At 36.2% G+C, this 17436-nt stretch overlaps 1 protein-coding gene and 1 long non-coding RNA gene across 5 annotated transcripts in view; both read left to right on the top strand.

Annotated features, from left to right (window-relative positions):
• Rok (Rho associated coiled-coil containing protein kinase) overlaps positions 1–17436 on the top strand; it is a 34147-nt gene that overhangs the window by 2332 nt on the left and 14379 nt on the right. For all 4 annotated transcript variants that reach the window (XM_077444627.1, XM_077444628.1, XM_077444626.1 and 1 more), the window contains exons 2-7: positions 4626–6560; positions 6847–7007; positions 7083–7292; positions 10833–11023; positions 11100–11274; positions 11358–11515. In XM_077444627.1, coding sequence (XP_077300753.1) covers positions 4626–6560; positions 6847–7007; positions 7083–7292; positions 10833–11023; positions 11100–11274; positions 11358–11515 — 2830 coding nt within the window. The remainder of the gene's footprint in view (positions 1–4625; positions 6561–6846; positions 7008–7082; positions 7293–10832; positions 11024–11099; positions 11275–11357; positions 11516–17436) is intronic.
• The window catches only part of LOC143921372 (uncharacterized), a 28292-nt gene continuing 24388 nt past the window's right edge, over positions 13533–17436 (top strand). The window contains exon 1 of the long non-coding RNA XR_013261425.1: positions 13533–13580. This is a non-coding gene — a long non-coding RNA (uncharacterized LOC143921372). The remainder of the gene's footprint in view (positions 13581–17436) is intronic.

Raw genomic sequence — 17436 nt, 5'->3', positions numbered from 1 at the left:
TTTTTGGTTTACCATTTTTGGACGGAACCCTAGCTTAAGTAAGAAATAAACTAATTGTAACATTGTTTTTTTACGTGAAATCACACCATACTGAGGCTTTTTGGATTGGTGTCCGTCCACATCTTCTAAGTATAGTTTGACTTTAAAAGAAAGACTTTTTAAGATAAAAATATTTATTTAGTTGGAACAAAAAGATATTTATTTAATGTGATGAATGAAATCTTTTCATAGTTTTCCTTAAAATAACAATGAAGTCAGGTTTTATGTCTGACATTTGGATGCGGAGGTCTGGTGCAGCATTCAACTTATTTTTCGTGTAGGCGTAAGCTGAAAACCCAGCCTCGCATTTGTAAGTTGACACAAATGGGAAATCTTGAATGGAGCCCCTGAGAGCCTCTTACGGAACCCCAAGGTTCCGCGGAACACCGTTCGGGAACCGCTGATCTAAGCTATTGTAAATACGGCATATACGAACGATTGCACTATTGAAAGAAGTGTTGCTTTGACAAATTGGTGGATAAAAAAGATGCCGACGCCTCATTGTTCAAAAAGTAGTTACAAAGTTGCCAAAAGATACACAATTTAAATGTCTCTGTTTGAATGTCAATAAATCTGGCAACCCTAGTCTAAATGTTTGAATGAAATACAGAAAAAAATCATATAAAATATTCACATTTAACTAAACCTTCATTTTTGTCTGTACAAACAACTGTATTAAAATATTTTTCCTTATTTACTCTATTACTAAAAAACAGCCACACAATTAAGCAGAATGTCTATAAATGTACATATTTAAAAAAAAATTGCATCTGCATATATTTTGATCAATTGAGTCATTATATTTAAAATAAAAGTAGCGGAAGTTCAATTTTCAGATCCAAAAACACTATTTCCGTTTGACTTATTCACAAATTGTTATCATTTATTTATTTAATATATACCGGGAGGGCCAAACGGTAACCCAAATGTGCCTTCCTGGTCAGGAAAATTGTACATTTGATACAAGTATTATTAGAATTATACAAAGTAAATACATATCAATTAACATCCACCGAGACATTTATGGTCAAATTTGTAAATTTGCAGCATTTTATAAAATTCAGCGAAATTCGCGATTGGTGAAAACTCGAGATTTGCGATAAAATGGATAAGGTTGCCAATTTTTTGCTATCGTTCCAATGAAAATCAGATAAATTGACAAACTCAGATAGGAAACGATCGACCTGGAGTCACAAATCCAAGGTCTGGCCAGCAGAAACCAGTGGGATTTGAACCCGTGACCACTTTGTTCAAAGCATTATATGCTAACTGCTAGTCTATTCTGCTGGTTTTAATACAATTTGTCTAGAATCTCGGAACAGCAGAATGAACGTATTACAAGCTACTAGTATTTTTGAATATTGTTAAACGTAAAACATTATATTTCATGTTTTGTGGGATATTTCTCGAAATGAAGAAAAGCAGACTTAAGCTACTTTCAATTATAAAAACTCTCTTGATAAATTTGTATAACAGACTCGGATTCACCACTTGAATGTAATACTATATACATAAATACTGTAATCTAATCTATAATTTGGAAAGAGACTTTGTATATATGTATGTCTATATCCTTCGTCGTCGTCCGTAGATCGGTGACGTCATCGAACACGTGATTCATGGGCGATCCATGGGCGCCGATTTGTTTTTTTCGATTCAATGGATTCATTCCCGCGGGGGCGCAAGGCGAGTAGTTTCATGGGGCCCCGAAGGGGGCGCAGCCTTATGGGGCGCCGCCTTATGGGGCGCTGCCTTATAGAGCTCAGCCGCATGGGGCCCCGAAGGGGGCGCAGCCTTTTGGGGCGAAGCCCTTAACGGCAACTGACCATGGGGGCGAAGCCCTAGACGGCAATTTATCATGGGAGCGCAGAGGGGCGAAGCCCTAAAAGCCATAAACTAAGGGGGGCGAAGCCCTAGACGGCAATTAATCATGGGGGCGTGGAGGGGCGAAGCCCTAAAAGGCAACTGATCATGGGGGCACGGAGGGGCGAAGCCCTAATAGGCATTAACTAAGGGGGGCGAAGCCCTAGACGGCATTAAATCATGGGGGCGCGGAGGGGCGAAGCCCTAAAAGGCATAAACTAAGGGGGGCGAAGCCCTAGACGGCATTTAATCATGGGGGCGTGGAGGGGCGAAGCCCTAAAAGGCAACTGATCATGGGGGCGAAGCCTTAGACGTCATTCAATCATGGGGGCGCGGAGGGGCGAAGCCCTAATAGGCATTTACTAAGGGGGGCGAAGCCCTAGACGGCATTAAATCATGGCGGCGCGGAGGGACGAAGCCCTAAAAGGCATAAACTAAGGGGGGCGAAGCCCTAGATGGCAATTAATCATGGGGGCGCGGAGGGGCGAAGCCCTAAAAGGCTACTGATCATGGGGGCGAAGCCTTAGACGGCATTTAATCATGGGGGCGTGGAGGGGCGAAGCCCTAAAAGGCAACTGATCATGGGGGCGAAGCCCTAAACGGCAATTGCTCATGGGGGCGTGGAGGGGCGAAGCCCTTAAAGGCAAAGGCTCAGGGGGGCGCCGAGGGCGAAGCCCTAGAAGGCAAAAAAAAAATTAGATTTTTTAAAAAAAAAATTTTGATTTTTTTTTAATTTTTTTGTTTTTTTTTTAATTTTTTGATTTTTTTTTTTAATTTTTAAAATTTTTTTTTTTTTAATTAAATGTTTACTATTAGCTTAGTCATGTTTAAGCGGTTTATCTTATAAACACTGAGCGAAGCCGGGTAATACAGCTAGTAAATAATATAATTAGAAATGGACATTATTTGGTTTAGCGTCTTGAACTCTGAAAGCCACTATAGTGGCTTTCGGATATTCGGCTGCCAGCTCTGAAAGCCAGTATAGTGGCTTTGTTAAGCGGCTACTTTGGAGCTTTATTTTTAATATTCATTGGCAAATTTTTGAAGGTTTTATTTTACAATAGTGTACTTAAAGGATACGAGATGCTAGAAAATGTATAAATAGGATAATTACAGTAATGGGTTAGCGTCTATATTGTTTCTAAGAATATTTGCATTCTTTACCTGCTTCTACATTTGAGTGCGCCGTTTTATTTGGGCAGTCGGTATCGATATATTGTGCTCTAAGGAGGTATTTTCGGTGGGGTGACCATAATTTTACGACGTGTTCGGTAATATTAGTGCATATGGAGAAATAATAAATACAAGTGTTGGCAACATTGAAATTTCAGTTTTTAAACTGTTAGTTAAAATCACATTTTCTATTCGTTACGTACTAGAAAACTTTCAAAACCTAGAAGACTTCCAAAATGATTGTGATAGTGATGATAACTATTTTGTATTTGATAATGTAGAAAATTTTTACAGTGGAAGTGGCATTCAACCCAAACCAAGTAAAAAAGGGGATATGTTGATAACGAAAGCGATAGTGAAGGTGATATCAGAGATACAAACAGTGATAATTGTTCGATTTTATGTCATCATATTTTCAACCAAAAAATTTTTATTTTTCGGTTGAAAATATGTTTTTTAGGAGTGTCTTCAAAAGAGATCGGTTTCTACAAATATTTCGGATATTACAACTCAAAAATAATAATGTAGAACACAATGGCTTTTTGAATCATTTAGATGCTAAATGCAGACAATTAATTATACCGTGCAGAGACATAGTGGTCGATGAGTTCGTCGTGAACTTCAAAGGCAAGATTTGTTTGAAAAGTGTAAAAAAATAGTGATCAAAAACACCATGTATCTGTTAAATCTAATCTTTTCGTCTTTGCCCGCCTTCTGGGATGATCCGGCTTTTTTTTTCGATGTGTCCTACAAGTTGGTAACGAATAGAAAATACGATTTTAACTAACAGTTTAAAAACTAACCTATAGACACTTTATGAGGGTGGGTCCCCATTAAAATACAATGAGTAAACAGACAATAGCTTTGCATCCTTGGACCCAAACTGCCTAACGAACTATAGGGTAGGTATGAAAACATTTCTATAGGCATATTTTAAAAGTTTCTAGTAATAAAACTCATTTATTATACAAAACTGCTGTCATAAATAATACAAGAAATGTAGAACTTATCATTTAGTTCGATTTAGTAATTATGATGGTTTGAAATAATTGAGTTTAGTGACTATATTCGAGAAATGCTATCCCAAATCAACATCATGTTATTATGGTCACAATTGGAGACGAACAGATAGTCCCAAAATAACTGAGCATAATATTTAGTTTTTATCTAAAAAAAAAATTGCGTATTTTTTGTTAAAATGAATTTACCAATTCGATCTTCGACATAATTTAATAATATGAACAACTAAAATTAAAAAAAAAAAATCATATAATTTTTTCCGTCCTAGAGTAGACTAGTGGTGAAGAGAAATTCCAATAAGAGTGCAAAGTGTTAATGAAAAAAATTCGTACAACTAATATTTTGAGCTACAACTCGACTAAACCGTTTATAATGTAGAAAATAGCTTATAAGTAATCGAAAACTATTTAAATTGGTTTCTACATTGAACTAAATAAGATTTATGATCTAAAACTATCTTCATACATAATTCATTATTTTCATTGAAATATGTGCACATGTAATAATTCGATTATTGTTTTTATTTTCAGATGAATCCTTGGCCTCTAGCATCTGTGATTTGCGTATGAAAGCATCAGATTATGATTTCGTTAAAGTAATAGGAAGAGGCGCTTTTGGCGAAGTGCAATTAGTTAGACATAAATTTACTCGTCAAGTGTACGCCATGAAACTACTGAGCAAAGTTGAAATGATCAAAAGATCGGACTCGACGTTCTTCTGGGAGGAGAGGCACATCATGGCTCACGCGAACTCTGAATGGATCTTAAAGTTACACTTTGCCTTCCAGGACCAAAAGTATTTGTATATGGTGATGGATTATATGCCGGGGGGCGATCTAGTTAGTTTAATGTCGAATTACGATATACCTGAGAAGTGGGCAAAATTTTATACTATGGAAATCGTGTTAGCTTTAGACGTCATCCACGGAATGGGCTTTGTACATAGGGACGTGAAACCCGACAATATGCTCATCGACAAATACGGCCACCTGAAACTGGCCGATTTTGGAACTTGTATGCGCATGGGTCCCGATGGACTGGTGCGTGCCAGCAACGCAGTCGGAACCCCTGATTATATATCCCCGGAAGTTTTGCAATCGCAGAACGGTGAGGGTGTCTACGGAAGGGAGTGTGATTGGTGGGCAGTCGGAATCTTTTTATACGAAATGCTCATCGGAGACCCTCCTTTCTACGCTGACAGTTTGGTCGGAACGTACGGAAAAATTATGGATCATAGGAATACACTGTCGTTTCCCGAAGACGTCGATATCTCGAGAGATGCCAAGGCTCTCATACGAGGCTTTTTGACTGATAGAACCAAACGCTTAGGGAGGAGCAATGTCAACGAGATAAAAGATCATCCGTTCTTTATAAACGACCAGTGGAGTTTTGAAAATTTAAGAGACGCCGCGCCCCCAGTTGTACCTGAACTCTCGAGTGACGACGATGCACGTAATTTCGACGATATCGAAAAGTCCGATGCCTTGGATGCAAGCTTTCCGGATCCTAAAACTTTTGCCGGAAATCATCTTCCTTTTGTGGGATTCACTTACAATAGAGACTATCAACTGTGTTCTCGTGGGATTGAAAAATACGACGTCGTGGATACGGTATCGTCCAATCATGTCAATAGTTCAGTTCACGGCTCGGACGGCTGGAAACATCTCGAAAATTTATTAGACAAAGAAATAGCCGCCAAGGAAAAACTAGAAGAGGCAAACGGCCAACTGTTGATTCAAATTCAAGCATTGTCCGAGTGTGAAAATGATGCAAAGGATAAAATGGCTTCGGCTGAGAAGGAACTGGCTCGAGTCAAGTACAATCTAAAAGAGACCCAACGCAAGATGGAAGCCGAAGGAGAGTTAAGACGTAAAATTGAAACTTTGCTCAACGAAACGAACCGCCGACTTGAAGAAGAGCAAGCTAAGAGAACAAAAGAAATGAATAACAATCAACAGAGTAATGATCGAATTAGTATATTAGAAAAACAATTGTCTGATATACAAGAGAAGCTCAAGTGTGAGTCTGAAGTATCGGCACGTTTGCGGATGCAAGCTGCCGAGTTGCAGGCCGCTCGTCAGGTCGCCGAACAGGCCAACTCGGGGCTCCTTTCCACTCTCCAAGTGGAAAAGGAAGCGATGGAGAGAGAAAAGATGCGCATAATCGAGAGCCTCGAAGCCGAACGACGTGCTCGGAACGAGGCTAATGCTGCAGCGCTGGAAGTGAACGCTCTTCTAACGGCCGCTCACTCTGAACTGAGCCGCGTTGGAAACCGACTCGCTCACGCCGAGACTACGGAGAGACAACTGGCGGAACGACTAGCCAATCAAGAAAAGCAAACCGCCACGATAGAGTTGGAACTGGACGCTGCACAACGTCGTCTAATGCAAGAAGTCCAAGCCCATCACCACACTCAACATTCACAATCGTTATCTAAAGACGAAGCCAATCTAGAAGTCGTTAAAGGTAATATACTCGAACTTGATTAATCTTATCGTACTTTTTTTTAGTCTATTTTCATGTAGTTACTATGATTTTATTTTTGTTAGTGATTTTATATTTATCATGAGTTCGAAATTTTATATTTGCATGCATCAAAGGTCGAATGGATAAAATTTTTCGAGGTAGTTATACTTTATTAGCAATATATATGAACAGGTGTTTATTCATATCTGAATAGCTTACGTTTTAGTTTTGTCACTTCGTGATCTTACATTGATGTGATGATTTCAATGTTTTGTTTAATTTTTAGCCCTCCAAGCTAAGCTGAACGAGGAAAAAACTATTCGGCAAAAGGCTGAACTTAATTGTCAAGAGAAAGAGCGGCAAATGTCCATGTTGAATGTGGATTATAGACAGATTCAGCAACGTCTACAAAAAGTAGAAGGTGAACATCGTCAAGAAAGTGAAAAGGTTACCATAGTTGTATTATAAAAAAAAAAAATTTAATACGACTATACAATTATTGTAAAACAATTTTTTGTTTAGGTTCAAGGCTTACAGGCTGCGTTGGATCAGGAACAACACAAACGGAAGTCTTTAGCCGCCGATCTTTCGTCAGCTCAAGCTGAAATAATTTCCTTGAGATCGTACAAAGAAATGAAAGAGAAAGAAATTGCAGATCTGAAAGTTTCCTTATCAGCTGTCCGCAATGAAATCATTTCATTAAATGCTGTCAGATCTCGTGATGAAACTCAGGTTCGTTGCTGTTGATTTCATTGCATTGATGTTGTGTTAAGTATATAAAGAAATCTTGAGTGTTATTGAGATGCTTTGGATAACTTGAGAGCTAAAGATGAGGTACGTGTTTACTAGAGCAGTTTGTTGAGTGCACTACTCGGTGCAATAGTGCAATACAGATTTTGGTCATAAGTGCATATCTATACAAGTCAGAGGCATGCGTGCAGTCCCAACACTCCCTGAATATCCCCAGTCTGTCAGTGACGTCCATCAATTGTGCTGCCGATAGAGCTTTAGTCAGCATGTCGGCCTCTAGTTCCTCAGATCGCCGGTACGCGAGTCTTATGGTGCCCTTCTTCGCCATATCCCTTATGAAATGTTCTCTTACCGCCATATGTTTTGGCTTCCTGGTTACAACGGGGTTCTTGGCTATATGTTGTGCTGCCTCTGAGAACTTCCTTTTGGTCGACTCCCATGTCGTTCAATAGCTGTCTGACATGTAAAGCTTCCTTTGCAGCTTCCGTCAGGGCCATGTATTCTGCCTGACAAAGATCATGAGAATCTTGGGCGTCTTTCGCCTTCCAAGTCTTACTTTCTTCGGCATCTGTCTTCGGCTCGACGATTTCTTCGGCCGACGCGTCGTTCCTCATGAGCAAGGTCTCCATCTGTATTTTCCATGTGTCGTAGTTCGCACGCGTGAGTGGTTCGATGGCTGCGACGTTCATCCTGGTGGATTTCGACTCCATTTTACGGACAGATTGGTATTGTGCGTCTTCTATGAATCTTTAGCAACTTCTGGGCCCAATACCTGTTAACCATTTGGCCGCGGCAATAAATATAGCGAACAAGCCCTGTACGCGGCACCTTTTTCGCGAATTTGGCAATCGAGTTTTCGATCTTAAATACAGATTTTAATATTTACTCAAGTAACCAGATATGTTAATTAACACATAAAGTATTATTTTAAACAATAAAATACATAATATATCTCGTAGTTTTGGCTTAATTGTCAAATAATCATTCTTCATACAATTGAGACGTATTGTCTCAATTGTATGAAGACATCAACGAGGTTTCAGTATTTTTCCACAAAAAACTAATTTTGACTGGTATATATTCATTTTAAGCAAATTGAATAGATGGCATTCAACTCTCAGTAATATATTCAACCAATTTTGAACCTTAAAACAGCTCAAATAGGCGCATATAAGGCTCAAAATCCCGTGCAAAATTCAGAGATTCTATGGAAGACAGCCGCGCTACAGACTTGTCGCGCAAAGCTTCCATAGAAGACGGCCGTGGGCAAACGTTTAAGATGTATGCGGGATGCTTTGGATAAGTTGTGTAGAGTGAAAGATGAGGTACGTATTTACTAGAGTGGTTTATTGAGTGCACTACTCGGTGCATAAGTGCATATTTATACAAGTCGGAGGCATGCGTGCAATCTCAAAAACGTGTTTGTTTGTATTGATAGTGTGCATCTGCGTGAATCATTTGGATATGTATGGAATTGGAATCATTTGCAAATTTCGGGTTTAAAAGCTTGTAGTTATAAATGTGTACCACTTGTGTTTGCCGTCCATATTTTGATGCAATACCCGGTATTACATTTAAGAAATAAAAATAATAAGCAAAAGTATTACATATCTGTTTTGGTAGAATTTGCATTAATAAAAATAATATAAATACCTGAGCAAAATTTTTGTGCGCAAATCATATGAGGAACAGGTCAAGTGTAGTTGGATACATATTATTTATGACATGTCCTTTAATGTTTTCTAGCTCTTTCTGCTTATGTTTGAAAAGCAGGATATTGCTATTATGAATGGTCAATCTTCCACTGTATACAGTTGACATTGTGTTGCAGCAGCTTGTGCCAAGTATGTGTCATTTCAATAAGGTCTACAAAAATGTACTGACTGTCTATTTAATTGTTAATTTTTATCTGAAGTAATTTATAAAAAAATGTGATAAGAAAAATCATTGTTAGATAAGTGAATTTTTTCAAAATTTCTTAGACTATCGATTAGTCATTTTGATTAGTCCCCTCTAGGCTTCCAGTAGCCGTTGCATATTTCGAATAACATCAGCATTACGATTACGAGACGATGCAAAATCTCTTCAGGTATTTTGAGCTATTGAACTATTGAAGCTTGGAATCCATGATTTAGATATTGACTCATTATGGACCGCTCGAATTTTGCGAAAGCTATAAGAGTCGTCGTATTTTTCGCACATTAACTAAAATTTAGAGCCTTTATAATATAGTATAAACCTTTATATCAATTAAATTAAAAAATGGAATAGAGCTTCTTTACAATTGTGTTTGACCCTATGAATGATCAGATCAGCGTTTCTGAAACTAACATATAAATATATTATGCATAATGATATCTATCTTATAGATTATTGTGTTGTTCATTTGAATGAAAGATTCAATTTAAAATCTATGCTAAGCGAAAAAAGCTAAGCAGTCAATTTCGATATCTGGGGATTTATTCTGAATATTATTATTATTATTATTATAATCGATAATTTCCTTGGAACAATATTTCAAGCTTTAAATCATACTAATATATATTAAAATTTATTTTTTGATATTTTGGCCAAAGATGCTGGTATGATATCTATGAGTGAAAGTTTGAAATCAAATCTTAAAAATAATATTTTTTTGTATGAAGTTTGACGGATTTAAAAACGCACACCGTGTTGACGGCCTTTGAATGAAATTGTACTAAAAATGCTTTGTATGTTTACGGCCCAAAATGAGTTATGTCTCATCATCTGTGATAATTCAGTCATACATAGTATATATGGCTATCGACAGAAGAATCACAGCTTCATTTAATATGTTTAGGATCCGAGATTATTAAATTTAGTCATTTTAGCTAGTGATTCTAGTCCCATAATAGCTATATATGTACATACATATATGAAAGGAAAATTATTGAGGAAATGAAAAGACAGTGGTTTTGAAGAAAAAATTTTTTAATAAATGTGTTTTTCCATTCTTCAAATATGAATGTGGAATTTAGACATTGGATACAAGAATGATTCATGAAATCAGATGTTCACAATGAATTATGATAGCAACCGATTTGTAATCTTTAAATTGTATCTTTTCATAAATTGTGCCACAAAGAATTGAAATGATCTTCATTTTGAAAATTATAAATAAAATAAAAAGTTGCTAACGTAAAATGTGGACGTTTTGTTGTGTGAATGTTCGATCAGGTGAACGTTTTCTCCGTGGACGTTATATCGTGTGAACCTTCTATTTGGTACATTATGTCGGTGAGCGTTTTGCCCATGAACGTTCTGACGCTTAAACCTTCTATTGGGTACATCATGTCAGTGAGTGTTTTGCTTGTGAACGCTCTAACGCGTGAACCTTCTATTGGGTTCAATATGTCAGTGAGCGTTTTGTCCGTGAACTTTTGTTCGTGTCATCGATAACAATATGGGTCTCTAAGTATTAGTACGCAACATAGTACATACTCTGTCAATGCCCATCATACGTCACCAGTGCACATTTAAATAATATAACATTAATTTCAGTTGAAAGAATTAAAAGAGCAGCTCGATTCGGAACAATATTTTACAACATTATATAAACAACAACTAGCCGAATTGCGAGAAGAAGTCGAAGAACGCAATCGTAATATGCAGGAGTTGGAAGATGAACGCACATCTTTGATGCATCAGTTGCAAATAGCTATCACTAGGGGCGATTCAGAAGCACTGGCAAAGTAATTTCATTATTATCTTTTGTTTATATGAAGTTTTATACTATGTAATATTTTGTAATATTGTTTAATGTTATAGATTGATTGCCGAGGAAACGGTCGCCGATCTTGAAAAAGAAAAGACCATGAAAGAGCTGGAGTACAAAGATATAATGACGAAACACCGTAACGATATGACCGCAAAAGAAAACGCAATACAATCACTCCGTGAAAGGGAGCAAGAAACCAGTGCTGCTGTAGAACATCACCGGAAGGTATTATATTGATTTTATATGTAAAAACTGCTATTTTTATGATTTATGAAACTTTGAATTAAACAAATTTGTTAATTTTAAAGGAAGTAGAAAATTATCGCAGATCAGTTGCAATTTTACAAGATAAATTAAATGCTTCTACTGCAACTCAGGATGAACTCGAAAAATTGACAAAGAAATTACAGTCCGAAACTATGTTGAAGTGTCAAGCTGTGAATAAATTGGCTGAAATTATGAATAGGTTTGTACTACTTTGATTTTTCTAATTTTTTGCATAATTATTTAAAAATAGTGTTGCACCCGATGACATATCATCGCATGGGTGTTGGCATATTAAGTTATTAAATAAAAAAAAATTAAACGGAATGTGTCGGTTCGATCCGCACGTGGTCGAATAATTTTTAAATAGTTTATATATATTAATTTTAATATTTATATTTAATTGTTTAATATATAAAAAGGTAAGAAGTACCTGCCTACCTACATGTTAACAATATAAAACACCAATAGAGAAATTAATTAATTAATTAAATAAATTTTCAAGAGATGTCGATGTCTCTGCCAAGAGGAAAAATTAGTAGCAAATATTATATACTAGTGTTGGACCCGTTGATTTCAACGGGTGGTTTGGAAAAGGAATTGAAACTCGAATAAAAATAAAGTTAAAGATATTGAATCGACTGGTTTCGGAAAGAAATTAATGCACGAATTACGAATGACAAATTACGAAGTGATTACGAATTACGAATTACGTTTTGTGCATCGCCGACGCCTCCGGAACCCCGGCGCTTCCGTCGCTCCGGGGCCTTCGGCCCCAGCGCCCCCGATGCCTTCGGCACCCCGGGGGCTTCGCCCCTAGCGCCTCCGGCGCCCCCAGCGCCCCCGATGCCTCCGGCACCCCGGGGGCTTCGCCCCCAGCGCCCTCAGTGCCTTCGGCACCCCGGGGCCAGAAAAAACTGGGAAACTGAAAAACTGAAAAAATGAAAAAAATGAAAAAAATGAAAAAAAAGAAAAAACTGAAAAAATGAAAAAACTGAAAAAGTGAAAAAAATGAAAAAAACTGAAAAAATGAAAAAAAAAATTTTTGTTCCCCATACTGGTTGATGGTTGATCGTCCGTCGCATACAAATATACAAATATATATATTTAGCGACAGTCCGTTTTTATATATAGTATAGAAGTTTTTTTCTTTTGTTATTCTTCTACTTCATGTGCCATGTCCTCCTAGAACGTCGGCAACTAGATGTCCCATTCTTATTTTGTCCATTGCTGCTTGGAATAGTGCTCGGGTGCTTATCTTCGGTACGCGACGATTGGGCGCCCAGGACGATCGGTCGACCAGTGTTACTCGCCACTGCGACAACTGGACAACGAGACTGGCGGGCACTGCGTCAATTGGGCGCCCATCGCATTGGGCGATCGTCGACTGGGCGACGGCGACTGGGCGACCAGGGCGCCTGGGCGACCGCCGACTCGGCCCGCTGGTGAAGTGGTCGCCAAGCTTACGTAAACTCTGCGTTTTGCAAGGAACGACCGCGACCGTCTCCGTTATAGGAATTTCCGATGCACTGACAAATATTCTACCTACATACATATGCTTTATACCGCTTTATTTTTCGTTTCAGTTTTACCAATTTTTCGTAACAACACGAATCATACTATTAATTTTTTTCGCTATATTATATTACATTTGTAGTGTAGCACATGTGTGCTACACTACAAATGCTTTTTAAAGCAATTTTAAACATCTCCCGTTCTATGGTTATTGTTGAAAATTACATTGAGCCACAAAAAATCACGTTTTTTAGTTACCAGAGCGGAGACTAACCAATCTTTACTAACTTTGACCCACTGAATTCGAATATGCTATTGATTTTTGCTGGTTGGTGATCGTTTACGAGATATGAGCGTTTAAAAAAATGCGCGATTTTTACAGTTTTTTGGCTTTTGCGGTCTTTAACTCAAAACCTAGTATTGCTGTGCTCAAAGTGAGTATTGGAATCAATAGTCAGATGTTTTTCCTATTGATTTTGATATTGCATTGCTTTAAAATACTTATAATTAATTGTCTAGCGAATTTTAAAAGTCAAAAATACATTTTTTTTATGGATTTTTTCTCCGTGCTATTTTGCATTTATTTGGCAATTTTTTTATTTCACCTCGTTTATAAGGATTGGTTTTCTATTTTAATATTTTTTATTTTTATCTAAACGTACTGTTGCGTAGGGGTGGGTGGAGGATCCAAGTAAAAGCCAACAGTCGTTTCACAGCATTTATTGATGATTCAGGAGATACACGTATTGCCAGTGTTCAGTCCAGAATGACCTGATATCGCCTACGTACCGCCTTATAAGGGGTAGATCTCTCAGGACGTCTAATATGTTTACCTACTGCATAGTCACGTATTCGGATATGTATTCCCACGGTATGAGAAGTGCAATCATTGTTTCATGCACTTAGCTTGTCGCTAATCCTTAAAACCCACTTATACCAGTCGCACGGTATGCATTTAGTTAATCCGATAACAGATATCCGTTGGTCTAAGTACAATTCGCTCAATCCACGGCGTACGTAACAGTACTAACTCGAGCGGTAATTGCAATTTAAATGCTTTCGTTTTTGTTGCTCAGTGTTATTATAGTCACATTAAAATCTATATGATAGTTTATAGTAATTAAGGCTCATTTCGTTTATCAATAATTTAAAAAGGTATATTTTTACTAATTAATATCTTTCGCTTTTGTAAATTCGAAACATACATACATATGTATGTTTCAAAGAAAAAATAGAAAAAACAATGTTATCATATTTGACATTACTGAAACAGGTAATAATGACGACAATAATGTAATCGCAAATTTATTGTCAAAAGCCGAGCTACCTAACCACAAATTCACCGCTCATAGAATCGGATTAAAACAAGGTACGAAGCCAAGGCCCCTAAAAGTTAAACTCGATGTACAGCAAACAGCAATATCATTACTTAGAAAAGGACCCAAACTAGGAATTAAAATAAAAAATGACCTAACGTACATGCAAAGACTACATATAAACAATTTGTGGAACGAAATGAATACCAGAAAAGACAAAGGTGAAAGTGACTTAATAATAAAATATTTTAATGGAGTGCCTAAAATAATAAATAAAAATAGTACAAAAAACTAACAATATATTACCAAAATGTCAGAAGCATTATATCTAAAATACAATTCCTTAAAAATGCTATAGCTGCTTCCGCATATGACATCATATTATTAACAGAAACGTGGCTAAACAACCTTATAAATGACTCCGAACTAAACTTTCATACATACAATATGTATAGATATGATAGAAACATAAACACCAGTAAGAAGACTCGAGGCGGTGGCGTGGCAATTCTTATTAACACTTTGTATGCGGGTAGGTCGCGCGGCCGCCTGAAAGGCGAAAGCGGGCGTGTTTTCGCGATATTGCGGTTTACTCTCAATACTCGCTAAAATTCGTATAACTCTCGAAGTCCTCATTGTATTTCAATAAAATTTTTGATTTGTACTTGCGAGTATCTGCAGATTCTATTTATGAACACCACAACACAAAAAAATTTTACTTTCACTTATAAATACACATTGTTTTATAGTTTTAAAGTTTTAATTAAAAAATGGCTTATAACATAAATAATAGTTTTATACAATATTTACAAATGGTAATTAATAGTTTACGCGTGTATGACATCTATCAAAGCAGGTACCTTTATGAAGTGGAACGTTACAGAACTCGCAAAAGTATCGGGTTTCACTGCTGTTCTTTTGTGCAGTACACATGGATATTTTTTTGTGCCGCTTGTCATTATGGGTCGTAATTTATGACTTCGTAAATCCATAGATAATCCTAGGGGATGGTCCTTTGTCGTTGCACGCTTCGTTGGTGCTGGTGTTGGTGCATTATTATCGGCAAATATTTGATCCTGATCATCAGCACGAGAAGCCATTTTTACGGATTAATTCAAATTCAAATTCACGAAAGCGACCAAAAGAACCGAAAAGGTCAGCGTCTTACGGAAACCTACATCTAGGGTGAAATAGGAAGAAACAAGCGAAAGATTGAAAAAAATGGGTGTGACAAATTTCAAACACATGTTACGAGTTTAAATGGTTCCACGAGACAAAATATATAACACAGGTTCCGATTTTATCATTTGTATATGAAGTATGTATCCAGTTATAGAGATGTCGTTGATTAAAAATATTTTAAGAACACGAGTTTTCTCGTAATCCGCAGTCCAAGAGCAGACTACGTGAACACGAGAATTCTCGTGAACCGCCATCAAGCGTTGGGTACTCAAACACGAGAATTCTCGTGACCCGATCACAAAGTGTTAAAAAAGTTCATTCATCATCTGTCATCATCAACACAAACAATTCCATCGAACAAATATTTATATCAACCAAAATTTTCAATGTAAAGTGCATATTCGGTTGTGTTTACATCCCTCCATCCTCTGACATTAGTGTATATAATAATTTTATAAATAATATTGAAACAATCAGATTAAAATATCCTGATTCAAAATTCTTAATAACTGGTGATTTTAATCTACCAAATTTGGACTGGCAAAACCTTGAAATGAATGAAAATTCTCCAATTCATCAAGAAATTATAAATTTATCTTTAAATTTAGGTCTTAAACAATTTAATACTATTTCCAACTTGAATGATCGTGTCTTAGATTTAGTTTTTTCCAATTTCAAAAACACTAACGTTATGAAATCTCATGATGTTCTATCTCCAGTGGATGGCCATCATCCACCCCTTGATATTATTATTACTTTAAATAAATCTACTAATCTACCTTTAATTCAGCAAAATATTTTTGATTTTCACAGAGCCGATTATAACGAAATCATGAACCAATTAAATGTCACTAATTGGTCGTTCTTAAACGATAACATTAACTTTGAATCAAAAGTCATTATGCTGAATGAATTATTAATCTCTTGTATATACAACCATGTTCCTCAATATAAAAATAAGTTGCATTTTTTTCCAAGATGGTTTAGTCCCGAATTAAAAAACCTAATACATAAAAAAAAAAGTGTGCACAAATTATTCAAAATTTATAACTCGACACACATATATATTGAATTCAAAAAACTAAGAGCTTTGTGTAAACTACATATATCCAAATGTTTTAAACTTTATATTAAAAAAACAGAATCATTCATTGATTCAAATTCCAAATATTTTTGGTCATTTACTAAAGAATTAAACAACAATAAAACATATATACCAGAAAACATTCAACTTAACGGTAAATTTGTTGACAATACTAATGATTCAGTCAATCTTTTTGCTGATTTTTTCAAATCGATCTATGTCAAAAACAACAACAATAATTCTAATTATAGCATTGTAAATAATAATGTCCTGATTTCACCTTTACATTCTATAAATATATCTATTCAAAAATTGATTAACAAAATAAATGCCTTAGATATATCTAAATCTGCGGGTCCTGACAACATACCCCCAATTTTTATCAAGAATTGTGCCAATGTATTAACTTATCCTCTTTTTAATCTCTTTAATCAATCTATTTCCACTGGTATATTTCCCAATTCTTGGAAGTCTGGCTATTTAATGCCTCTCCATAAAAATGGGGATAAACATAATGTAATGAACTATAGAGCCATCTGTCAACTATCAACTATTCCAAAACTTTTTGAAAGTTTAGTATTAGACGAATTTATTCCTTTCATTAATAACATTATTATTCCACAACAACATGGTTTTACTTCTGGTAGATCTACCTTATCCAATTTATTATTATATGAAAATTTTATTTCTAGTGCCTTATCTGTTAAATTGCAAGTTGACTCAATTTACACTGATTTCAGTAAAGCATTTGACAAAGTTGATATTGAGATTTTATTATATAAACTAAACAGTATCGGAATCAGCGGTGTATTACTAAACTGGTTTCGGAGCTATTTGTCCAATAGATCATTATTAGTTCAAATCGGCCATTCTAAATCTTACTCCTTTAATCCAACTAGTGGCGTTCCCCAAGGATCTCACATGGGACCAGTCCTATTCAATATTTTTATAAATGATATTATAAATATATTTAATGATGTTAAAGTGCTCTTATTTGCAGACGATTTAAAAATATTTAAATGTATA

This window comes from Arctopsyche grandis, chromosome 13 (assembly GCF_051622035.1).
Source record: "Arctopsyche grandis isolate Sample6627 chromosome 13, ASM5162203v2, whole genome shotgun sequence".
NCBI lineage: Eukaryota > Metazoa > Arthropoda > Insecta > Trichoptera > Hydropsychidae > Arctopsyche > Arctopsyche grandis.
This window is presented reverse-complemented; position numbering and strand designations above follow the sequence as displayed.